A 13,457-nucleotide genomic window follows, 5' to 3' on the forward strand; every position below is an offset into this window, starting at 1 on the left:
TAGAGAGATGGCTCAGTGGTTAAGAGCACTGACTGCTCTCCCAGAGGTCCTGAGTTCAATTCCCAGCAACCACATGGTGGCTCACAACCATCTGTAATGGGATCTATGCCCTCTTCTGGTGTGTCTGAAGACAGCCATACTGTACTAAAATAAATGAATAAATAAATAAATGGATAAATCTTTCTAAAAAAAAAGTGGTTTTTTTGAGAGTAATAGGGAACTTCATGGTCAGATATGGAGAATTCTGGAATATTTTTGGAGGTATATTTTAAGGTTGGGAAGGTAAGTAGGCTGTGGTAGTACATAGCCACTGAGATCTAAAAATGTTTGAGGTAATACAGTTTGCATTACAACATGAACGATATATTTATTCTTCCTCTAGCTCTCACAGTTCAGAATTATCCCAGGGAAGATGAGGTTTTCTATTTCCAGAGCTTTATATGCTAGTAATTTTTACTGAAGTCAGTTCTATGCTAGAGAGCAAGTAGATAGTACTTATATCCCATGACATTTGGAAGAGTTTGATATTTAATTCTAGGTGAGGTAATTTCAAATATTAGAAGACAGGAGAGCTGGAGCTTGAGTAGATTGCACTTGTAAGTGGCGCTCCTGAAGAAGCAGCTTCTACTTCCTCATATTACCACTGCTAGTCTGCTAGCTGCAAAAGTAAATGAGACTTTTTTTTTTTATTAACTTGAGTATTTCTTATTTACATTTCGAATGTTATTCCCTTTCCCGGTTTCCGGGCAAACATCCCCCTAGTCCCTCCCCCTCCCCTTCTTTATGGGTGTTCCCCTCCCCACCCTCCCCCCATTGCCGCCCTCCCCACAACAATCACGTTCACTGGGGGTTCAGTCTTAGCAGGACCAAGGGCTTTCACTTATACTGGTGATCTTACTAGGATATTCATTGCTACTTATGAGGTCAGAGTCCAGGGTCAGTCCATGTATAGTCTTTAGGTAGTGGCTTAGTCCCTAGAAGCTCTAGTTGCTTGGCATTGTTGTTCATAAGGGGTCTCGAGCCCCTTTAAGCTCTTCCAGTTCTTTCTCTGATTCCTTCAACGGGGGTCCTATTCTCAGTTCAGTGGTTTGCTGCTGGCATTCGCCTCTGTATTTGCTGTATTCTGGCTGTGTCTCTCAGTAGAGATCTACATCTGGTTCCTGTCGGCCTGCACTTCTTTGCTTCATCCATCTTGTCTAATTGGGTGGCTGTATATGTATGGGCCACATGTGGGGCAGGCTCTGAATGGGTGTTCCTTCTGTCTCTGTTTTAATCTTTGCTTCTCTATTCCCTGCCAAGGGTATTCTTGTTCCCCCTTTTAAAGAAGGAGTGAAGCATTCACATTTTGATCATTTGTCTTGAGTTTCATGTGTTCTATGCATCTAGGGTAATTCAAGCATTTGGGCTAATATCCACTTATCAATGAGTGCATACCATGTGTGTTTTTCTGTGATTGGGTTACCTCACTCAGGATGATATTTTCCAGTTCCAACCATTTGCCTATGAATTTCATAAAGGCATTGTTTTTGATAGCTGAGTAATATGCCATTGTGTAGATGTACCACATTTTCTGTATCCATTCCTCTGTTGAAGGGCATCTGGGTTCTTTCCAGCTTCTGGTTATTATAAATAAGGCTGCTATGAACATAGTGGAGCACGTGTCTTTTTTATATGTTGGGTTACCTTGTGGGTATATGCCCAAGAGAGGTATAGCTGGATCCTCAGGCAGTTCAACGTCCAATTTTCTGAGGAACCTCCAGACTGATTTCCAGAATGGTTGTACCAGTCTGCAATCCCACCAACAATGGAGGAGTGTTCCTCTTTCTCCACATCCTCGCCAGCATCTGCTGTCACCTGAGTTTTTGATCTTAGCCGTAAATGAGGCTTTTATAGTAGTACGGAATAAGTGAAGTCTGCTTGAAGTTTCTGTGGTCTTGTCTAGACCAGGCAAGTTTGCCTGGCTGTTAACTTTCAATAACTGAGCAAAGCAGTGTCTACAGGTGTACATACGATGCAGTCTGTTATTCTCTTCAGAGTTCAAGATCCTCTCAGAGAAAAGTACACTTGACATTCTTCACAATTAACTTTTCAGTTGTACTTCTGTATAAGACTGGGAGATATTTGTTGTAATACCTCTATATAGTTTCTGTAGATCAGTATTTGATGCTATACTGTTTAAATTTTTGTGCTGTTATAAAGCATGTCCATTTGTAAGTCAGGGTTTTTAATGTTTATTATGTGCTAATCTGCTCAAAGTGCTGGGAGGCAGCAGTGAAGAAAACAGATTTCTTGCCTTTTGAAGCCTAATTTCCAAAAAGTAAAATGTAAATGTAGTATTACTGAAAAGTCTTTTCCTAAAACAATAGAGAAGTCTTAGCAGTTTGATATTGTACAGGAACTTTGATGTTCTAAAAAATTCTCTGAATTCCCTTCCTCATTTAGTTCTTTAACACATGCCCTGGAAGTGAACAACTTAATATAGAAAACCCTTCCTTTACATCAACCCCAATTTGTGGACAGAAAGTTCTTATTACAACTCCTCTTCAAAAGGAAGCGACCCCCAAAGATCAAAAAGAAAATGTAGGGTAAGTGTTTTAAATAACCATGTTAGGGAAAACAGGAAGCATGTCAGAAGTATGTCAGCATTTTATTCAAATGAATGATTTATCCATAATCTTTAAGTCTTTAGGACTTAGAAGTTGGTTATTATTGTTTTTAAAGTTACGTCTTCCTGTTTCTGTAGAATACTAGAAACTGGCTAAATTTAGCATAAAAACTTTATTACAAACAAAATATTCTTAGTACTTTTTTCTAAGTAATTTTTTCTTCTTTAAAATTATTCAAGTATAAACGATACCTGTAATTCATTAAAAAGCATATATCTATATACAAATGTAGCTATGCTTTTATATGGCTTTGCTTTTGTTAACATATATGAGCTCACACTGTGACAATAATACAAGTATCTGAATGACTGACTAGGTTTAGAACACCTACTATTAGAAGATCGATACTGGGCACCACACCAAGAACTCCTACTCCTTTTAAGAATGCACTTGCTGCTCAGGAAAAGAAATATGGACCTCTTAAAATTGTGGTATGTGTACTCTTTATTTTTAAGCACTTTCCTAGTTTTAATAAAAATCCTGGTTTTTACCATTTTGAAGTTTTCAGTATTAAGTGTTCATTGAAACTGAAACATATTTTACTTCTTAATTTATGACTATGAATTTGTGTTAATCTTCCTTGGCTTTTAAATAATTCTTTGCTTGGTTTATTTTAAATTTTTATGTTCTCATGTTAATTAGAAGAAAACAATTGTTAGTGGCAGCTTAATGTTAAGACAATTATGTAGTAGTTTCACTGCAGTAGAATTAATATTTTGATATATCTAATCTCTTAATGTTGCTTAGGAAACTAATGGGTCAGGGAATCCTCTTGAAGTTCAGTTTTCTCTTCTATGCACAAGTTATTAAGTACGCCCCAGTTTTTTGTTTTTTATTGTAAAGCTGAAAGAGACAATAGAAATAACAGGCTTGTCTCTAGTTTCAATGTAGTGAGTGCTTAGTTGTTACTAATATTCTTGATTCTGTGGGAACAATAGTTTACAAACCTATACACATGTGAAATGTTTGTTATTTGCATTCTCATAAATATTGTTACCTTTAAAATGCCTCAGAAAAGCCCAGAACATTCTAGACATGCACATTTTTTATAAGTTTATTAGAATTAAAAAGGCGACTTAAATTTGGTTTCTTCAATGGTGACTTAAATTTCATTCTATTTTTAGTAACTTTAGTGGGTGGATTCATTAATATTTTTAAGTAATAAAAAGTAAGTGATTTTTGCTATAAACTGATTAATAACTTATCTATAACAAGTAGGAGATGACTTTGTTATATTGGAAAAGTACAAAAGTTTAAAAACATTAAAAAACCTACTATTTATTATAATTGTGGGTGTGTGCACGCGAGTATGCTCCTGAAGAGGCCAGAGGACAACAGTTTTTGGGAGTTAATTCTCTCCTTCCATCATGGATTCTAGTGATAGAACTTGGGATGTCTTACCAGGCCAAAAGACTGGTTTTTATAAAAAAAGAAAAAGGGCGGGGGGGGGGGTTCTGGCAATTGCCTTTTAAAACCTTTTAAAAATAATTTAGTCCCAGCCACTTGCCTTCTTGGAAGAAGACATTCGAGAGGTTTTAAAAGAAGAAACTGGAACAGATATATTCCTCAAAGAGGAAGATGAACCCGCTTACAAAAGCTGCAAACAAGAGGTAATCTTGAGTATTGTCTATGCATTTATTTTCAGAGTTAGTTAGAGGTGGGTCTTTATGTAATTTTGGCTGCCCTCAAACTGCCAAACCTCCTGCCTCCACTTTCTGAGAACTGATTGCAGATGTGCTTTTCCATGAGGGCTGTTCCAGTGTTACTGTTACTCAGTGTTTATCATGTCCAAGAGACTTGGCTGTAATGTTCCCTTGTAAATTATTTTTCTTAGCACTCTGCATCTGTGAAGAAAGTCAGAAAGTCACTGGCCTTAGAGAGCTGGGACAAAGAAGAACCGGGCACCCAGCTGCTAACTGAAGACATTTCAGACATGCAGGTTTGTAAAGAAGTCATACATGTTTTAATAGCTGTCCTAAGTCATGGTTGCTCTCATTTCGTATGCATTACTGCCCAGATCATTTAAGAGTCACAGAAAATTTCGGGTTGTTTTGCCTAATTCAGAGAGAGTCTATTATCTATGAAGAATATTTTGAGATGTTAGTTTTTTATATGATGTCAAAAAACAGAGGTCCACAAAGCTTTAAGTTTTAGTATTTTATGAATTACCGGATATGACTATAGCACTAGAAGTTTATTTTATGTAATTACCAAGATATTACTACAGAACTAGACATTTATTTTCTGTAATCAGTGAGATGTCATTGTAGCGTCAATGCTTCCTAGGAGGAAGATGAGCAGGGCCCCCACTGCCCTTTACTCAGTAGTATGAATTAGTTATTTTCCTCTTTCTTTTTTCTCTTAGTCAGAAAATATTCTTACAACATCTTTATTAATGATACCATTATTGGAAATACATGACAATAGGTGCAACTTGACTCCTGAAAAACAAGATATAAATTCAGCCAACAAAACATATACACTTACTAAAAAGAGACCAAACCCTAACACTTGTAAAGCTGTCAAATTGGAAAAGAGTCTTCAGGTATGGATTCCTAAGTTTCTTCAGTGATTTTGTTATTGTTTAGTCAATGATCACTTTAAACTTACTGATCACAGTTATACATTTTATTTTAAAGTTAATTTGACAAGAAAAATAAAAAATGATTATTATGTCACTGCAAGCAGGTTTGGGTTTGAGAGAGGCTCATTCATCAGTGCACACAGCATCTACACAATTGGAGTTGTAGCCAGAGATGTTTTTGGCTAGTTTGTTTGTTTGTTGTTTTGGGTTTTTTGCTCATTTTTATTGTTCTTTTGAGACAGGATCTCACCTCATTATGTAGCTGGACTTGAACATATAGTCCTGCAGCTTCAGCTTCCTAAATCCTGGGGTAGAGACTTTGGCCCTTTGGTGATTCCCTAATTGTGTCTACGTGTGTGTGCGCGTGTGTGTGTGTGTGCACGGGTGTATGTATAAATATTTAAATCCACTTCTGGTAATTCTTCACCTGTAAAATAAAAATATCTAGCCACATTTGTTCTTCTGAAATGGTAAGTAATTGGAAGCATTTCAGCATGATTTTGTTTGTATAATGGCTCCCAATAAACTTTGTGGATTAAAGCTATAATACAAAAAAACTCCTCCTATTCCTGTGTGGCCAGTAAATAGATGAAAATGAAGGCTGGGGAAATTCTTATTCTGTGATTTTAGGAGTTTGCCTGACAGGAAGATTGGAGAAGAAGATTTCTTCTTTATGCCGCACTGTCTGCAGAGTAAACTCCTTGACATTCCAGCGTTCCTTGAGAACGTCTTTGGCAATCAGATACAGTGGCTACTTGTCTGTGTTGAGCTGTGGCTTTCCCAGTGACACAATGCATGCCCTTAGTTGTTCAAAAATGTTTTTAATTCCCAGCGTTTAATTAACTTGGAGCTTCTTGGGAAATTTCATTATGTAGTAGCTCTTACATATACTATAGAAACCTTTATAAGGAAGAAAATAAAGAGGGTGCACTCCTGGTTCACATTTGACCGCATACCTTCCCTTTAAGTCTCTTTTCTTGGAACTGGGGTCCAAACCTGGGCTCCTACATGCTAGACAAATACTCTAGCAATGAGCTGCATCTCCAGCTCCTCTCTTTCAAATGTTTGTAAAAATAGATGACAAGAAGGGATGACTTTCCCATTTGATTTGTGGGGAGTTGTTGGTAACAAAACTATTATACTGTCCTTATAGGCCAGTGAACAATATAATTATAATAATTACATAAAACTGATCATAAATATTTTAGAATCTGTTTAAAAATATAGCATACCATTTAAGATACAGTGTTATAAAAACATTTTGAAGCAATTCCTTATAAAATTCCTAGACAAATAATTGATTTTTAAAAGTCTAGTTGTATGGATTGGTGATGTGGTTTAGTGGATTAAGGTGTTTGTTGCCAATCCTGATGGCCTGAGTTTGGTTCTGCAGCCCACATGGTAGAGTGAGAGGACTAATTCTTGAGAGTTGTCCTTTGACTTCCACATGTGTTGTGTGGCATGATGCACGTGCACGCACACACACATACACATGCACACACACACATACACATGCACACACACACATACACATACATGTACACACACACACACACTCTCTGTAATTATGAAGTATTTTGGGTATTTAATTTTACTAATTTTCACATCACTGTTGATGTTTCCTTTATAGTCAAATTGTGAATGGGAAACAGTGGTATACGGGAAGACAGAAGACCAACTCATCATGACTGAACAAGCAAGAAGATACCTGAGCACTTACACAGCTCCCAGCAGCACATCGAGAGCTCTGATACTCTAACTGTTACTGAAGCTGATGAAAGGCCCCACCCCCTACTGTGCTTATGCTAAATTAGGTTGCAATGAAATTTGTCTCAATTAATTCTTTTAAAGGTTTTAATACATCCCTAAAATGGTTCGCGGTTTTTTCTATATTGAACAGGCAAAAACCTAATAAGCCACTTAACGTAAGGGGTAGGCAAATTTATTATAAATATATTTTTAAGAAATGAGAGTTTTAAAGCTTGTTTTTAAAGAACAAAGTGGGAAAATAAGGATGTTCATGGGTATTCCAAAGTCAATTCTCACGTTAATTTCTTTCCAGGATATATGTCGCTACTTTCTCAAGGCCGTAGTCTGTTATAAACAAGTTAGGTGTGCGTGGCCTCTGAAAGTCTGTGTTTAGGAAGCACAGAGGCTTTATGAAGTACTTTTGCATGTGTGCTGATTTACTTAGAGAAACACAGTGGGAAGGAGCCTCAAGGAAGCTAGAAGTTGCACTACTAATTTTGGTATTTTTCAGAAACAATGAAATTAACTACAGTGTTAAGGATATTTATTTGTGCATAGTACTAAAAAAGCATTGAAAAAAAGGCTTTTTCTTACTAGTAAAGAGTCAGTATTTCTTCATAAGTCTCAGAAGAGCTGAGAATTTTGTTGAATGTATTGTACAGTATGTAGGAGCAAGAAAACTTTGTAAATTGGAAAGATGTCTGTTTTTATAACTTATTTTCATTTTTAAAGCTTAAATGTAGATATTTATATATACAGGGTGTCTAGAAGCCAGTGTTGTTTCTTGCCATTACAGCTAACATAGTAAAGAATAACTTTGACTTTCAAGTATGAAATAGTTAAGTTATAGCTTCAAAGAATACAATATCTATACTGTATGTCACATCTACCTAAATATTGCACTATATCCTTTAAATCATGTTGGTTATAAAGTAGTTCTAAAATGTACTAAATAATAATTTAATATTTTCTTTTTAAATTATATTGGAGGGTCATATAAATTAATCTGGTGATTTGTATATGTGTTTGAAATTTTCATTTTGTTTAAAAAACAATATGGTACCTTGCTCCCTAAAACAGTCTGCACTTAGAAGTTTATTGTATTTACTCAATGTTTCAGAAGTAGAAAATATTATCTTTTATTTATACAAATATTTTGTCCTTTTATAAATGTTTTGTGTTTCCAGGTTACAATAGTTGCTTCAGTTGCCTGTTTAGGTGTTTGCACTTACTTTATCTCTTTTTGAAAGAATGTCTTTGCTTATGTGGTAGAGATTTATGTAATTTTTTGAGACGTATAATGGTGTGCTGTCAACCTAAACACTGACAGGCAGATAGAATTGTACACTGTAGTTTGAATTATTTATAATTGACACACTCTCTCCCTCTCCACTCCTGAAGTATGCTGCTATAGAAAGTAGCAGAGTCGGCTTGCTGCTATGAGAGATGGAAAGAGCAACCACCACTTGCACTGTGTGAAAAGATAAGCAAATGATGGCCAGTTCTCAAGTTAACTAATGGATTCAACGATTCCCAAGCAGGTTCTTAAAAGACCAAACACCACTGTGCCTCAAAACCAAACCAAACTGAACAGCTTAAGATTTTTTTAAAACTCTACTTATCTGTTAATAGAAATGGGACTACTGAATATTTTAATGCCTAGTTCTTCAACAGTAGACCTAAAGGGTTTTAAGCTTTAAATCCAATTGCTAGTTTTTGCATACTATATGTTAGTGAGAAGTAAAGAATATGTGTGGTGGTACTAAGATTATGCCTCTTGATAACAAATAGGTAAAACAATTTGAATCTTCTTAGCATGTTAAATATGTTGATTTTTTTCTAATTAATGAACTTCTCACAGAAATTTTGCTTTGTAAAACCAATGATTGTGGAAAAAAAATCATACTCTATCATTTCAGTTACTTTGGGGTAATAATAGCACATAATTCTTTTTTTTAAAAAAAAATGTAGCCTTTAGCTGCATTGGATATAATAATCTCCAGTTGCCAAAGTAAAATATCTCAGACACGCTACATATTTTAAAACATAATTTTTCTTGAGCATTAAGTTAGCACAAATGTTAATACATTGTCCATAAGCCTGGGCTTATGGGACATAGGACATATTTGGGTTGGTATTGGTTGAATCCTCCAGTTAACTGCTTTGTTGCTTTTTGCAAGATTTGTAATCATAAACATGTTAGGCATCTTAAGTCATCTTTTTTTACTGTTCACTTATATTCTTCAGTTTTCTGAAGATGCCAAGCATACAGGTAGCAGCCATCCGTGCATGGAAACTGACTTCACACATACCAATACTGCATTCTGTTGTAAGGTTTTCACATTAATACAGCAATTACACTGACTAAATTGAGTTTTTTAATATATAAAAAAAAAACTTTGCATTGTAAGAGAATCTTGCAGACAATGTTGAAATCTATTAACATCCAAATAAAAGCATCTGTGTACAAGCTGGCTTGGTGTTGCTCATTTCACTTTGGCTCTGTATAATGGATTTGATTGAACCCTTAAGACCTGAGTCCAACATTGAGTTCTTAGAACTCCCTTTACAGGCAATTTCTTCTATTAATATATGTGGCCTCTCCATCCACCTTCATGCAGAAACATTTTCAGCTTCCTGTTAAATACTTTCATGTAACTTTTATTGACACTGGAAATTGGATATTCAGAGAAGACACCTTTTTCCCAACCTGGACTTGCCCTTTTTTGTGGTGTTTTAAGGAATGGCTTTGCCTTTGTCATTCACTGAATCATCTTTTAGCTGCTTCAACCCCCACATGAAATCTGTCGTAAAGACTGTGCATACAGCCACTTTTATCTCTTTATTTGAATTATTGTATATTGCTTTGAGCGTTGTTCTATAGAAACAGCAAGAAACTGCCCTGGCGTTAGAGTGTGGTCTGGAAGGGCCCAGCACCCACTAGTGAGGGTTTGGAAACACTGGTGAGTTCATCACCATTATTTAGTTTTTTAGGTTTAGCAATGTGTTGGAATTAAGTTGCTGAAAAATGAGTTTACCTCTCAGTAGAAGGCTTACATAATTTTTTTAAGATTTGATACATGAAAGCAGAATTCTGTTTGTTTGTATGTAAAATACAACTGCAGAGGACTAGGTCCATTCTCACTTAGATGTAATTAGAAGGAAATAATAACCACGATTAGATGTGACCGAGTCTCTAGTGTTGTCTAACAATAATGATTCTTAGTTCAACTTGGGGCTGATTTCCACCTTCATTTCAACTCTTCTGGTGACTTGGCTCTCCCAAGACATCTATATACACTACTTTTTTCATGCCTGTGTTTGCAATGTTACCTTTTTTTGATACTGTCTCTAGAATTGTCAGCCATATAGCACAGGCCTATGAAAGTATTTCCTGAATGCTTCATAAAATGTTCCTACTCTTCTTCATGTTTCCATGATTATTTTGTTTCTGAGCGTCAGTGAGCTTAGAAAATCTTGGTAAGTGTTGAATTTTAACAATTAGTTATTACCAGGGAATACAGCAGATTTACAGGTAGCTTCGATTTCCTAGTTATTTACATAACACAAGTTTTGCCTTATATTCAAGAAACTTTCTGAAGATCTTTTAGCTAGTTTTTTTTTTTTAATTAACTTGAGTATTTCTTATATACATTTCGAGTGTTATTCCCTTTCCCGGTTTCCGGGCAAACATCCCCCTAATCCCTCCCCATCCCCTTTTAGCTCGTTTTTATAACTATAATTTACTGCTTTATTTATCAATTATGGAGTGATAAGCCAGCCAGGCAATCAGATCTTTATTTTCTAATGTAAAACAGATTATAGTATTTGAAGAGATACCTATTCTTTGAGGAATGAAAGCATATTAGAGAGTGGAGGGTAAACTGAGTCAGGAGAGATGGAAAATTAACTTTCCACTGTTTTGTTTTCATTAGTACAGATATGCTCAACAAAAATATGTGAGCTAGAAAGACAAGCTAAAATGTACTTGGAAAAGAAATTTTGTAGCCAGTGTGGTTGGAAACTTTATATCTAGGTGCAAGTACATTTAATGCTATTGGCTTTGAGGCATACTTAATTTCATGGAGTATATACTATACCCTTCTTTCTGAAGTTCCTGGAACTGGTATGCTTATTCAAGAGCCAAGAAGAGAATATGTTTGAACCACTTGGGTACCAGGGATGGAATTCTGGCAAACATCTTTTACCCATGAACCATCTTGTTAGCTCTTTTCAGTTTTAACTATATCATTTTGCCTATGATAGCTCAAAGGTTTCAGTGTATTCTGACAATTTAAGTCCTAATACACTTAGCACTTACATATTCAACTTTATTAAGTACTACTTTCCATGCCCCTGTGCTAGATTTAGGGGATACTCTGAGAGGACAATTGTGATAGTCATTATGGTGTGTCATTAAGGGTCACCAGAAACAAAGAAGCTGGTATTCCAAATAAAGAGATGAATGTATAACAGAGATACTTTTTCTTTGGCTAACAATGTGAGCTAGAACCTGCAGCCACGTTTGTTATTACGTGTGGGTAGAATGTTTGGACTCAGTCCAGAGCGAACACCCTTGCTCCCCTGCTCACCAAACAGAATTAGATATATGGTGCCCTGGGGGCTTGTACAGACTAAGAGTGTGAGTCCAGTGTAGCAACTGCAGCCACATGCTAAGCATACTATGTTAAACCCTTTATGCACCTAGTCTCATTTTAATCCTTACAGCACTCTTTGAGATAAACACTCTTATGTCAACTTCTGTGGATATGGAGTAGGCTTATGTTAAGAGACTTGTCCAAACATCATGCTGAAGATGAACTTCAGTTGTCCATGGTTTAGACTGATTCTTTAGAATTAAGCATAGGGTGCAAAAATTACATCATAGTTAATTCCATTTATATAAAATTATAAAAGCATAAAGCTGAGCAAAGCTAAATGCATGCTGTTAGAAGTTGGGGTGACGCTCACTCTGCGTGAGTGGCTGTGTAGGGTGCTACAATATTCTTTCTTGCTCTACACGCTGACTCCATGGGTTTGCTCACAGCTTGTAAAAATACAAGCTGCAGTATTAAAGATGGGGGAGCTTATGTTTCAGTACATTGGAAAAATGAAGCCTAAATTGAATAACAAGAAAATAGGAATGCTGAACCCGAGCAAATGCAATGAAATAGTCCTGGCACTGTGGACCTACGTACAACAAGGCCAACACCCAAGTCATTACTCCCCAGCATGTGCGCCAGGACCATTCCTCCTGCTAAACTAAACTCACATGAAGCTTCTGCATGGCATAATGACTTCTCCCTGGGTAATTACATAGCATGTTTTTGTAAGAGCTTATTCTGTTCCACTACATGAACCTTCCACAGACGCCATCCCTTCTAAATTCTCTGCAGGTGTTAACCTTTCCCCAGCTTTTCTCCTCAACCTGATGTTTGTACTTACTTGCCTTCCCACAGAAATACAGAAACCTCCGTACTCACCAAATCAGTGGTCACTAATAGTTATCAACATAGCATGCATTACTGTATGTCCACTAACTCATTCTGCTTTGTCAGCTGCATTTCTTTATAACACGTGTGTTAATATCTTGTTTATCAGGAGTTGACGTTCTCTATCAACATCGTGTAACTCACTCATTGGATTAACCCCTAGTCTTTGTTCCCAAGGTCTCTGTTTACAGGGCTGAGCAGACTGTAGACCTCTCATTTGATTGCCGACTTTTATTCTTACCTAAGCTCTGAAAGGAGAAAAGTTATCTAATTATTACCATTTAATGATCTATTTTGTTTAAATTAAATCAATATGTTCAAAAGATTATAAGTTTAACATGGGACTTTACAAAATTATAAATTGAACATTTTTTTTCTTTTTAAGTCTTTGAAATCCAATGTTCGATACACTTCAAACAAGGGGCTGGTATCAGAATTTACGAAGAATTGCAGAAATTAGACAGCAAGGAAATAAAACAGCCAATCGACTAATAGGCAAATGAAATGAATGAACATCTAAAAGAAAAAATGACAAACCAAAAGAAAAAAGCCCACAAATGGCCAATAATTATTTTCAAAGGTGTTAAACATCCCTAGCTATTAGGAAAATGGAAATTAAAACTACACTGAGATAACCTTACACCAGACGGAATGGCTCCTGAGAACAGTCTGGCAACAGCTAGAGAGGATGTGGTGAGAAAGGCACCCTAGTCACTGTCTGGCAGTACAAATTGACACAGCCATTGTGCAAATCAGTTCAGAAATTTATCAAAATATTAAAACAGAACTACCATATGATTTGTTATTTCACTCTTGGCCATATACCCAGAGAATTCCATAGCCTACCATAAAGATAGTTGTGTTTGTTACTGCTTTGTTTACAATAACTAAGAAGATCAATTGATGATGAAAATTTGGTATGGATAAAAACTGGAATACCGCTCAGCTCTAAATGGAACAAAAAAA

At 36.0% G+C, this 13,457-nt stretch overlaps 1 protein-coding gene across 5 annotated transcripts in view; it reads left to right on the forward strand.

The window, feature by feature from the left end:
- Mybl1 (MYB proto-oncogene like 1) overlaps positions 1–9,469 on the forward strand; it is a 35,245-nt gene extending 25,776 nt beyond the window's left edge. For 2 of the 5 annotated variants that reach the window (XM_006237749.5, XM_039109393.2), the window contains 6 exons: positions 2,443–2,585; positions 2,983–3,097; positions 4,160–4,276; positions 4,501–4,605; positions 5,032–5,211; positions 6,881–9,469. In XM_006237749.5, the coding sequence (XP_006237811.1) occupies positions 2,443–2,585; positions 2,983–3,097; positions 4,160–4,276; positions 4,501–4,605; positions 5,032–5,211; positions 6,881–7,009 (789 nt within the window). In that variant the 3' untranslated portion in view covers positions 7,010–9,469. The remainder of the gene's footprint in view (positions 1–2,442; positions 2,586–2,982; positions 3,098–4,159; positions 4,277–4,500; positions 4,606–5,031; positions 5,212–6,880) is intronic. The other 3 variants (XM_006237752.5, XM_039109395.2, NM_001106632.1) reach the window with 2 other exon arrangements.
- Positions 9,470–13,457: the final 3,988 nt, after the last annotated feature.

This window comes from Rattus norvegicus, chromosome 5 (genome assembly GCF_036323735.1).
Source record: "Rattus norvegicus strain BN/NHsdMcwi chromosome 5, GRCr8, whole genome shotgun sequence".
Taxonomy (NCBI): domain Eukaryota; kingdom Metazoa; phylum Chordata; class Mammalia; order Rodentia; family Muridae; genus Rattus; species Rattus norvegicus.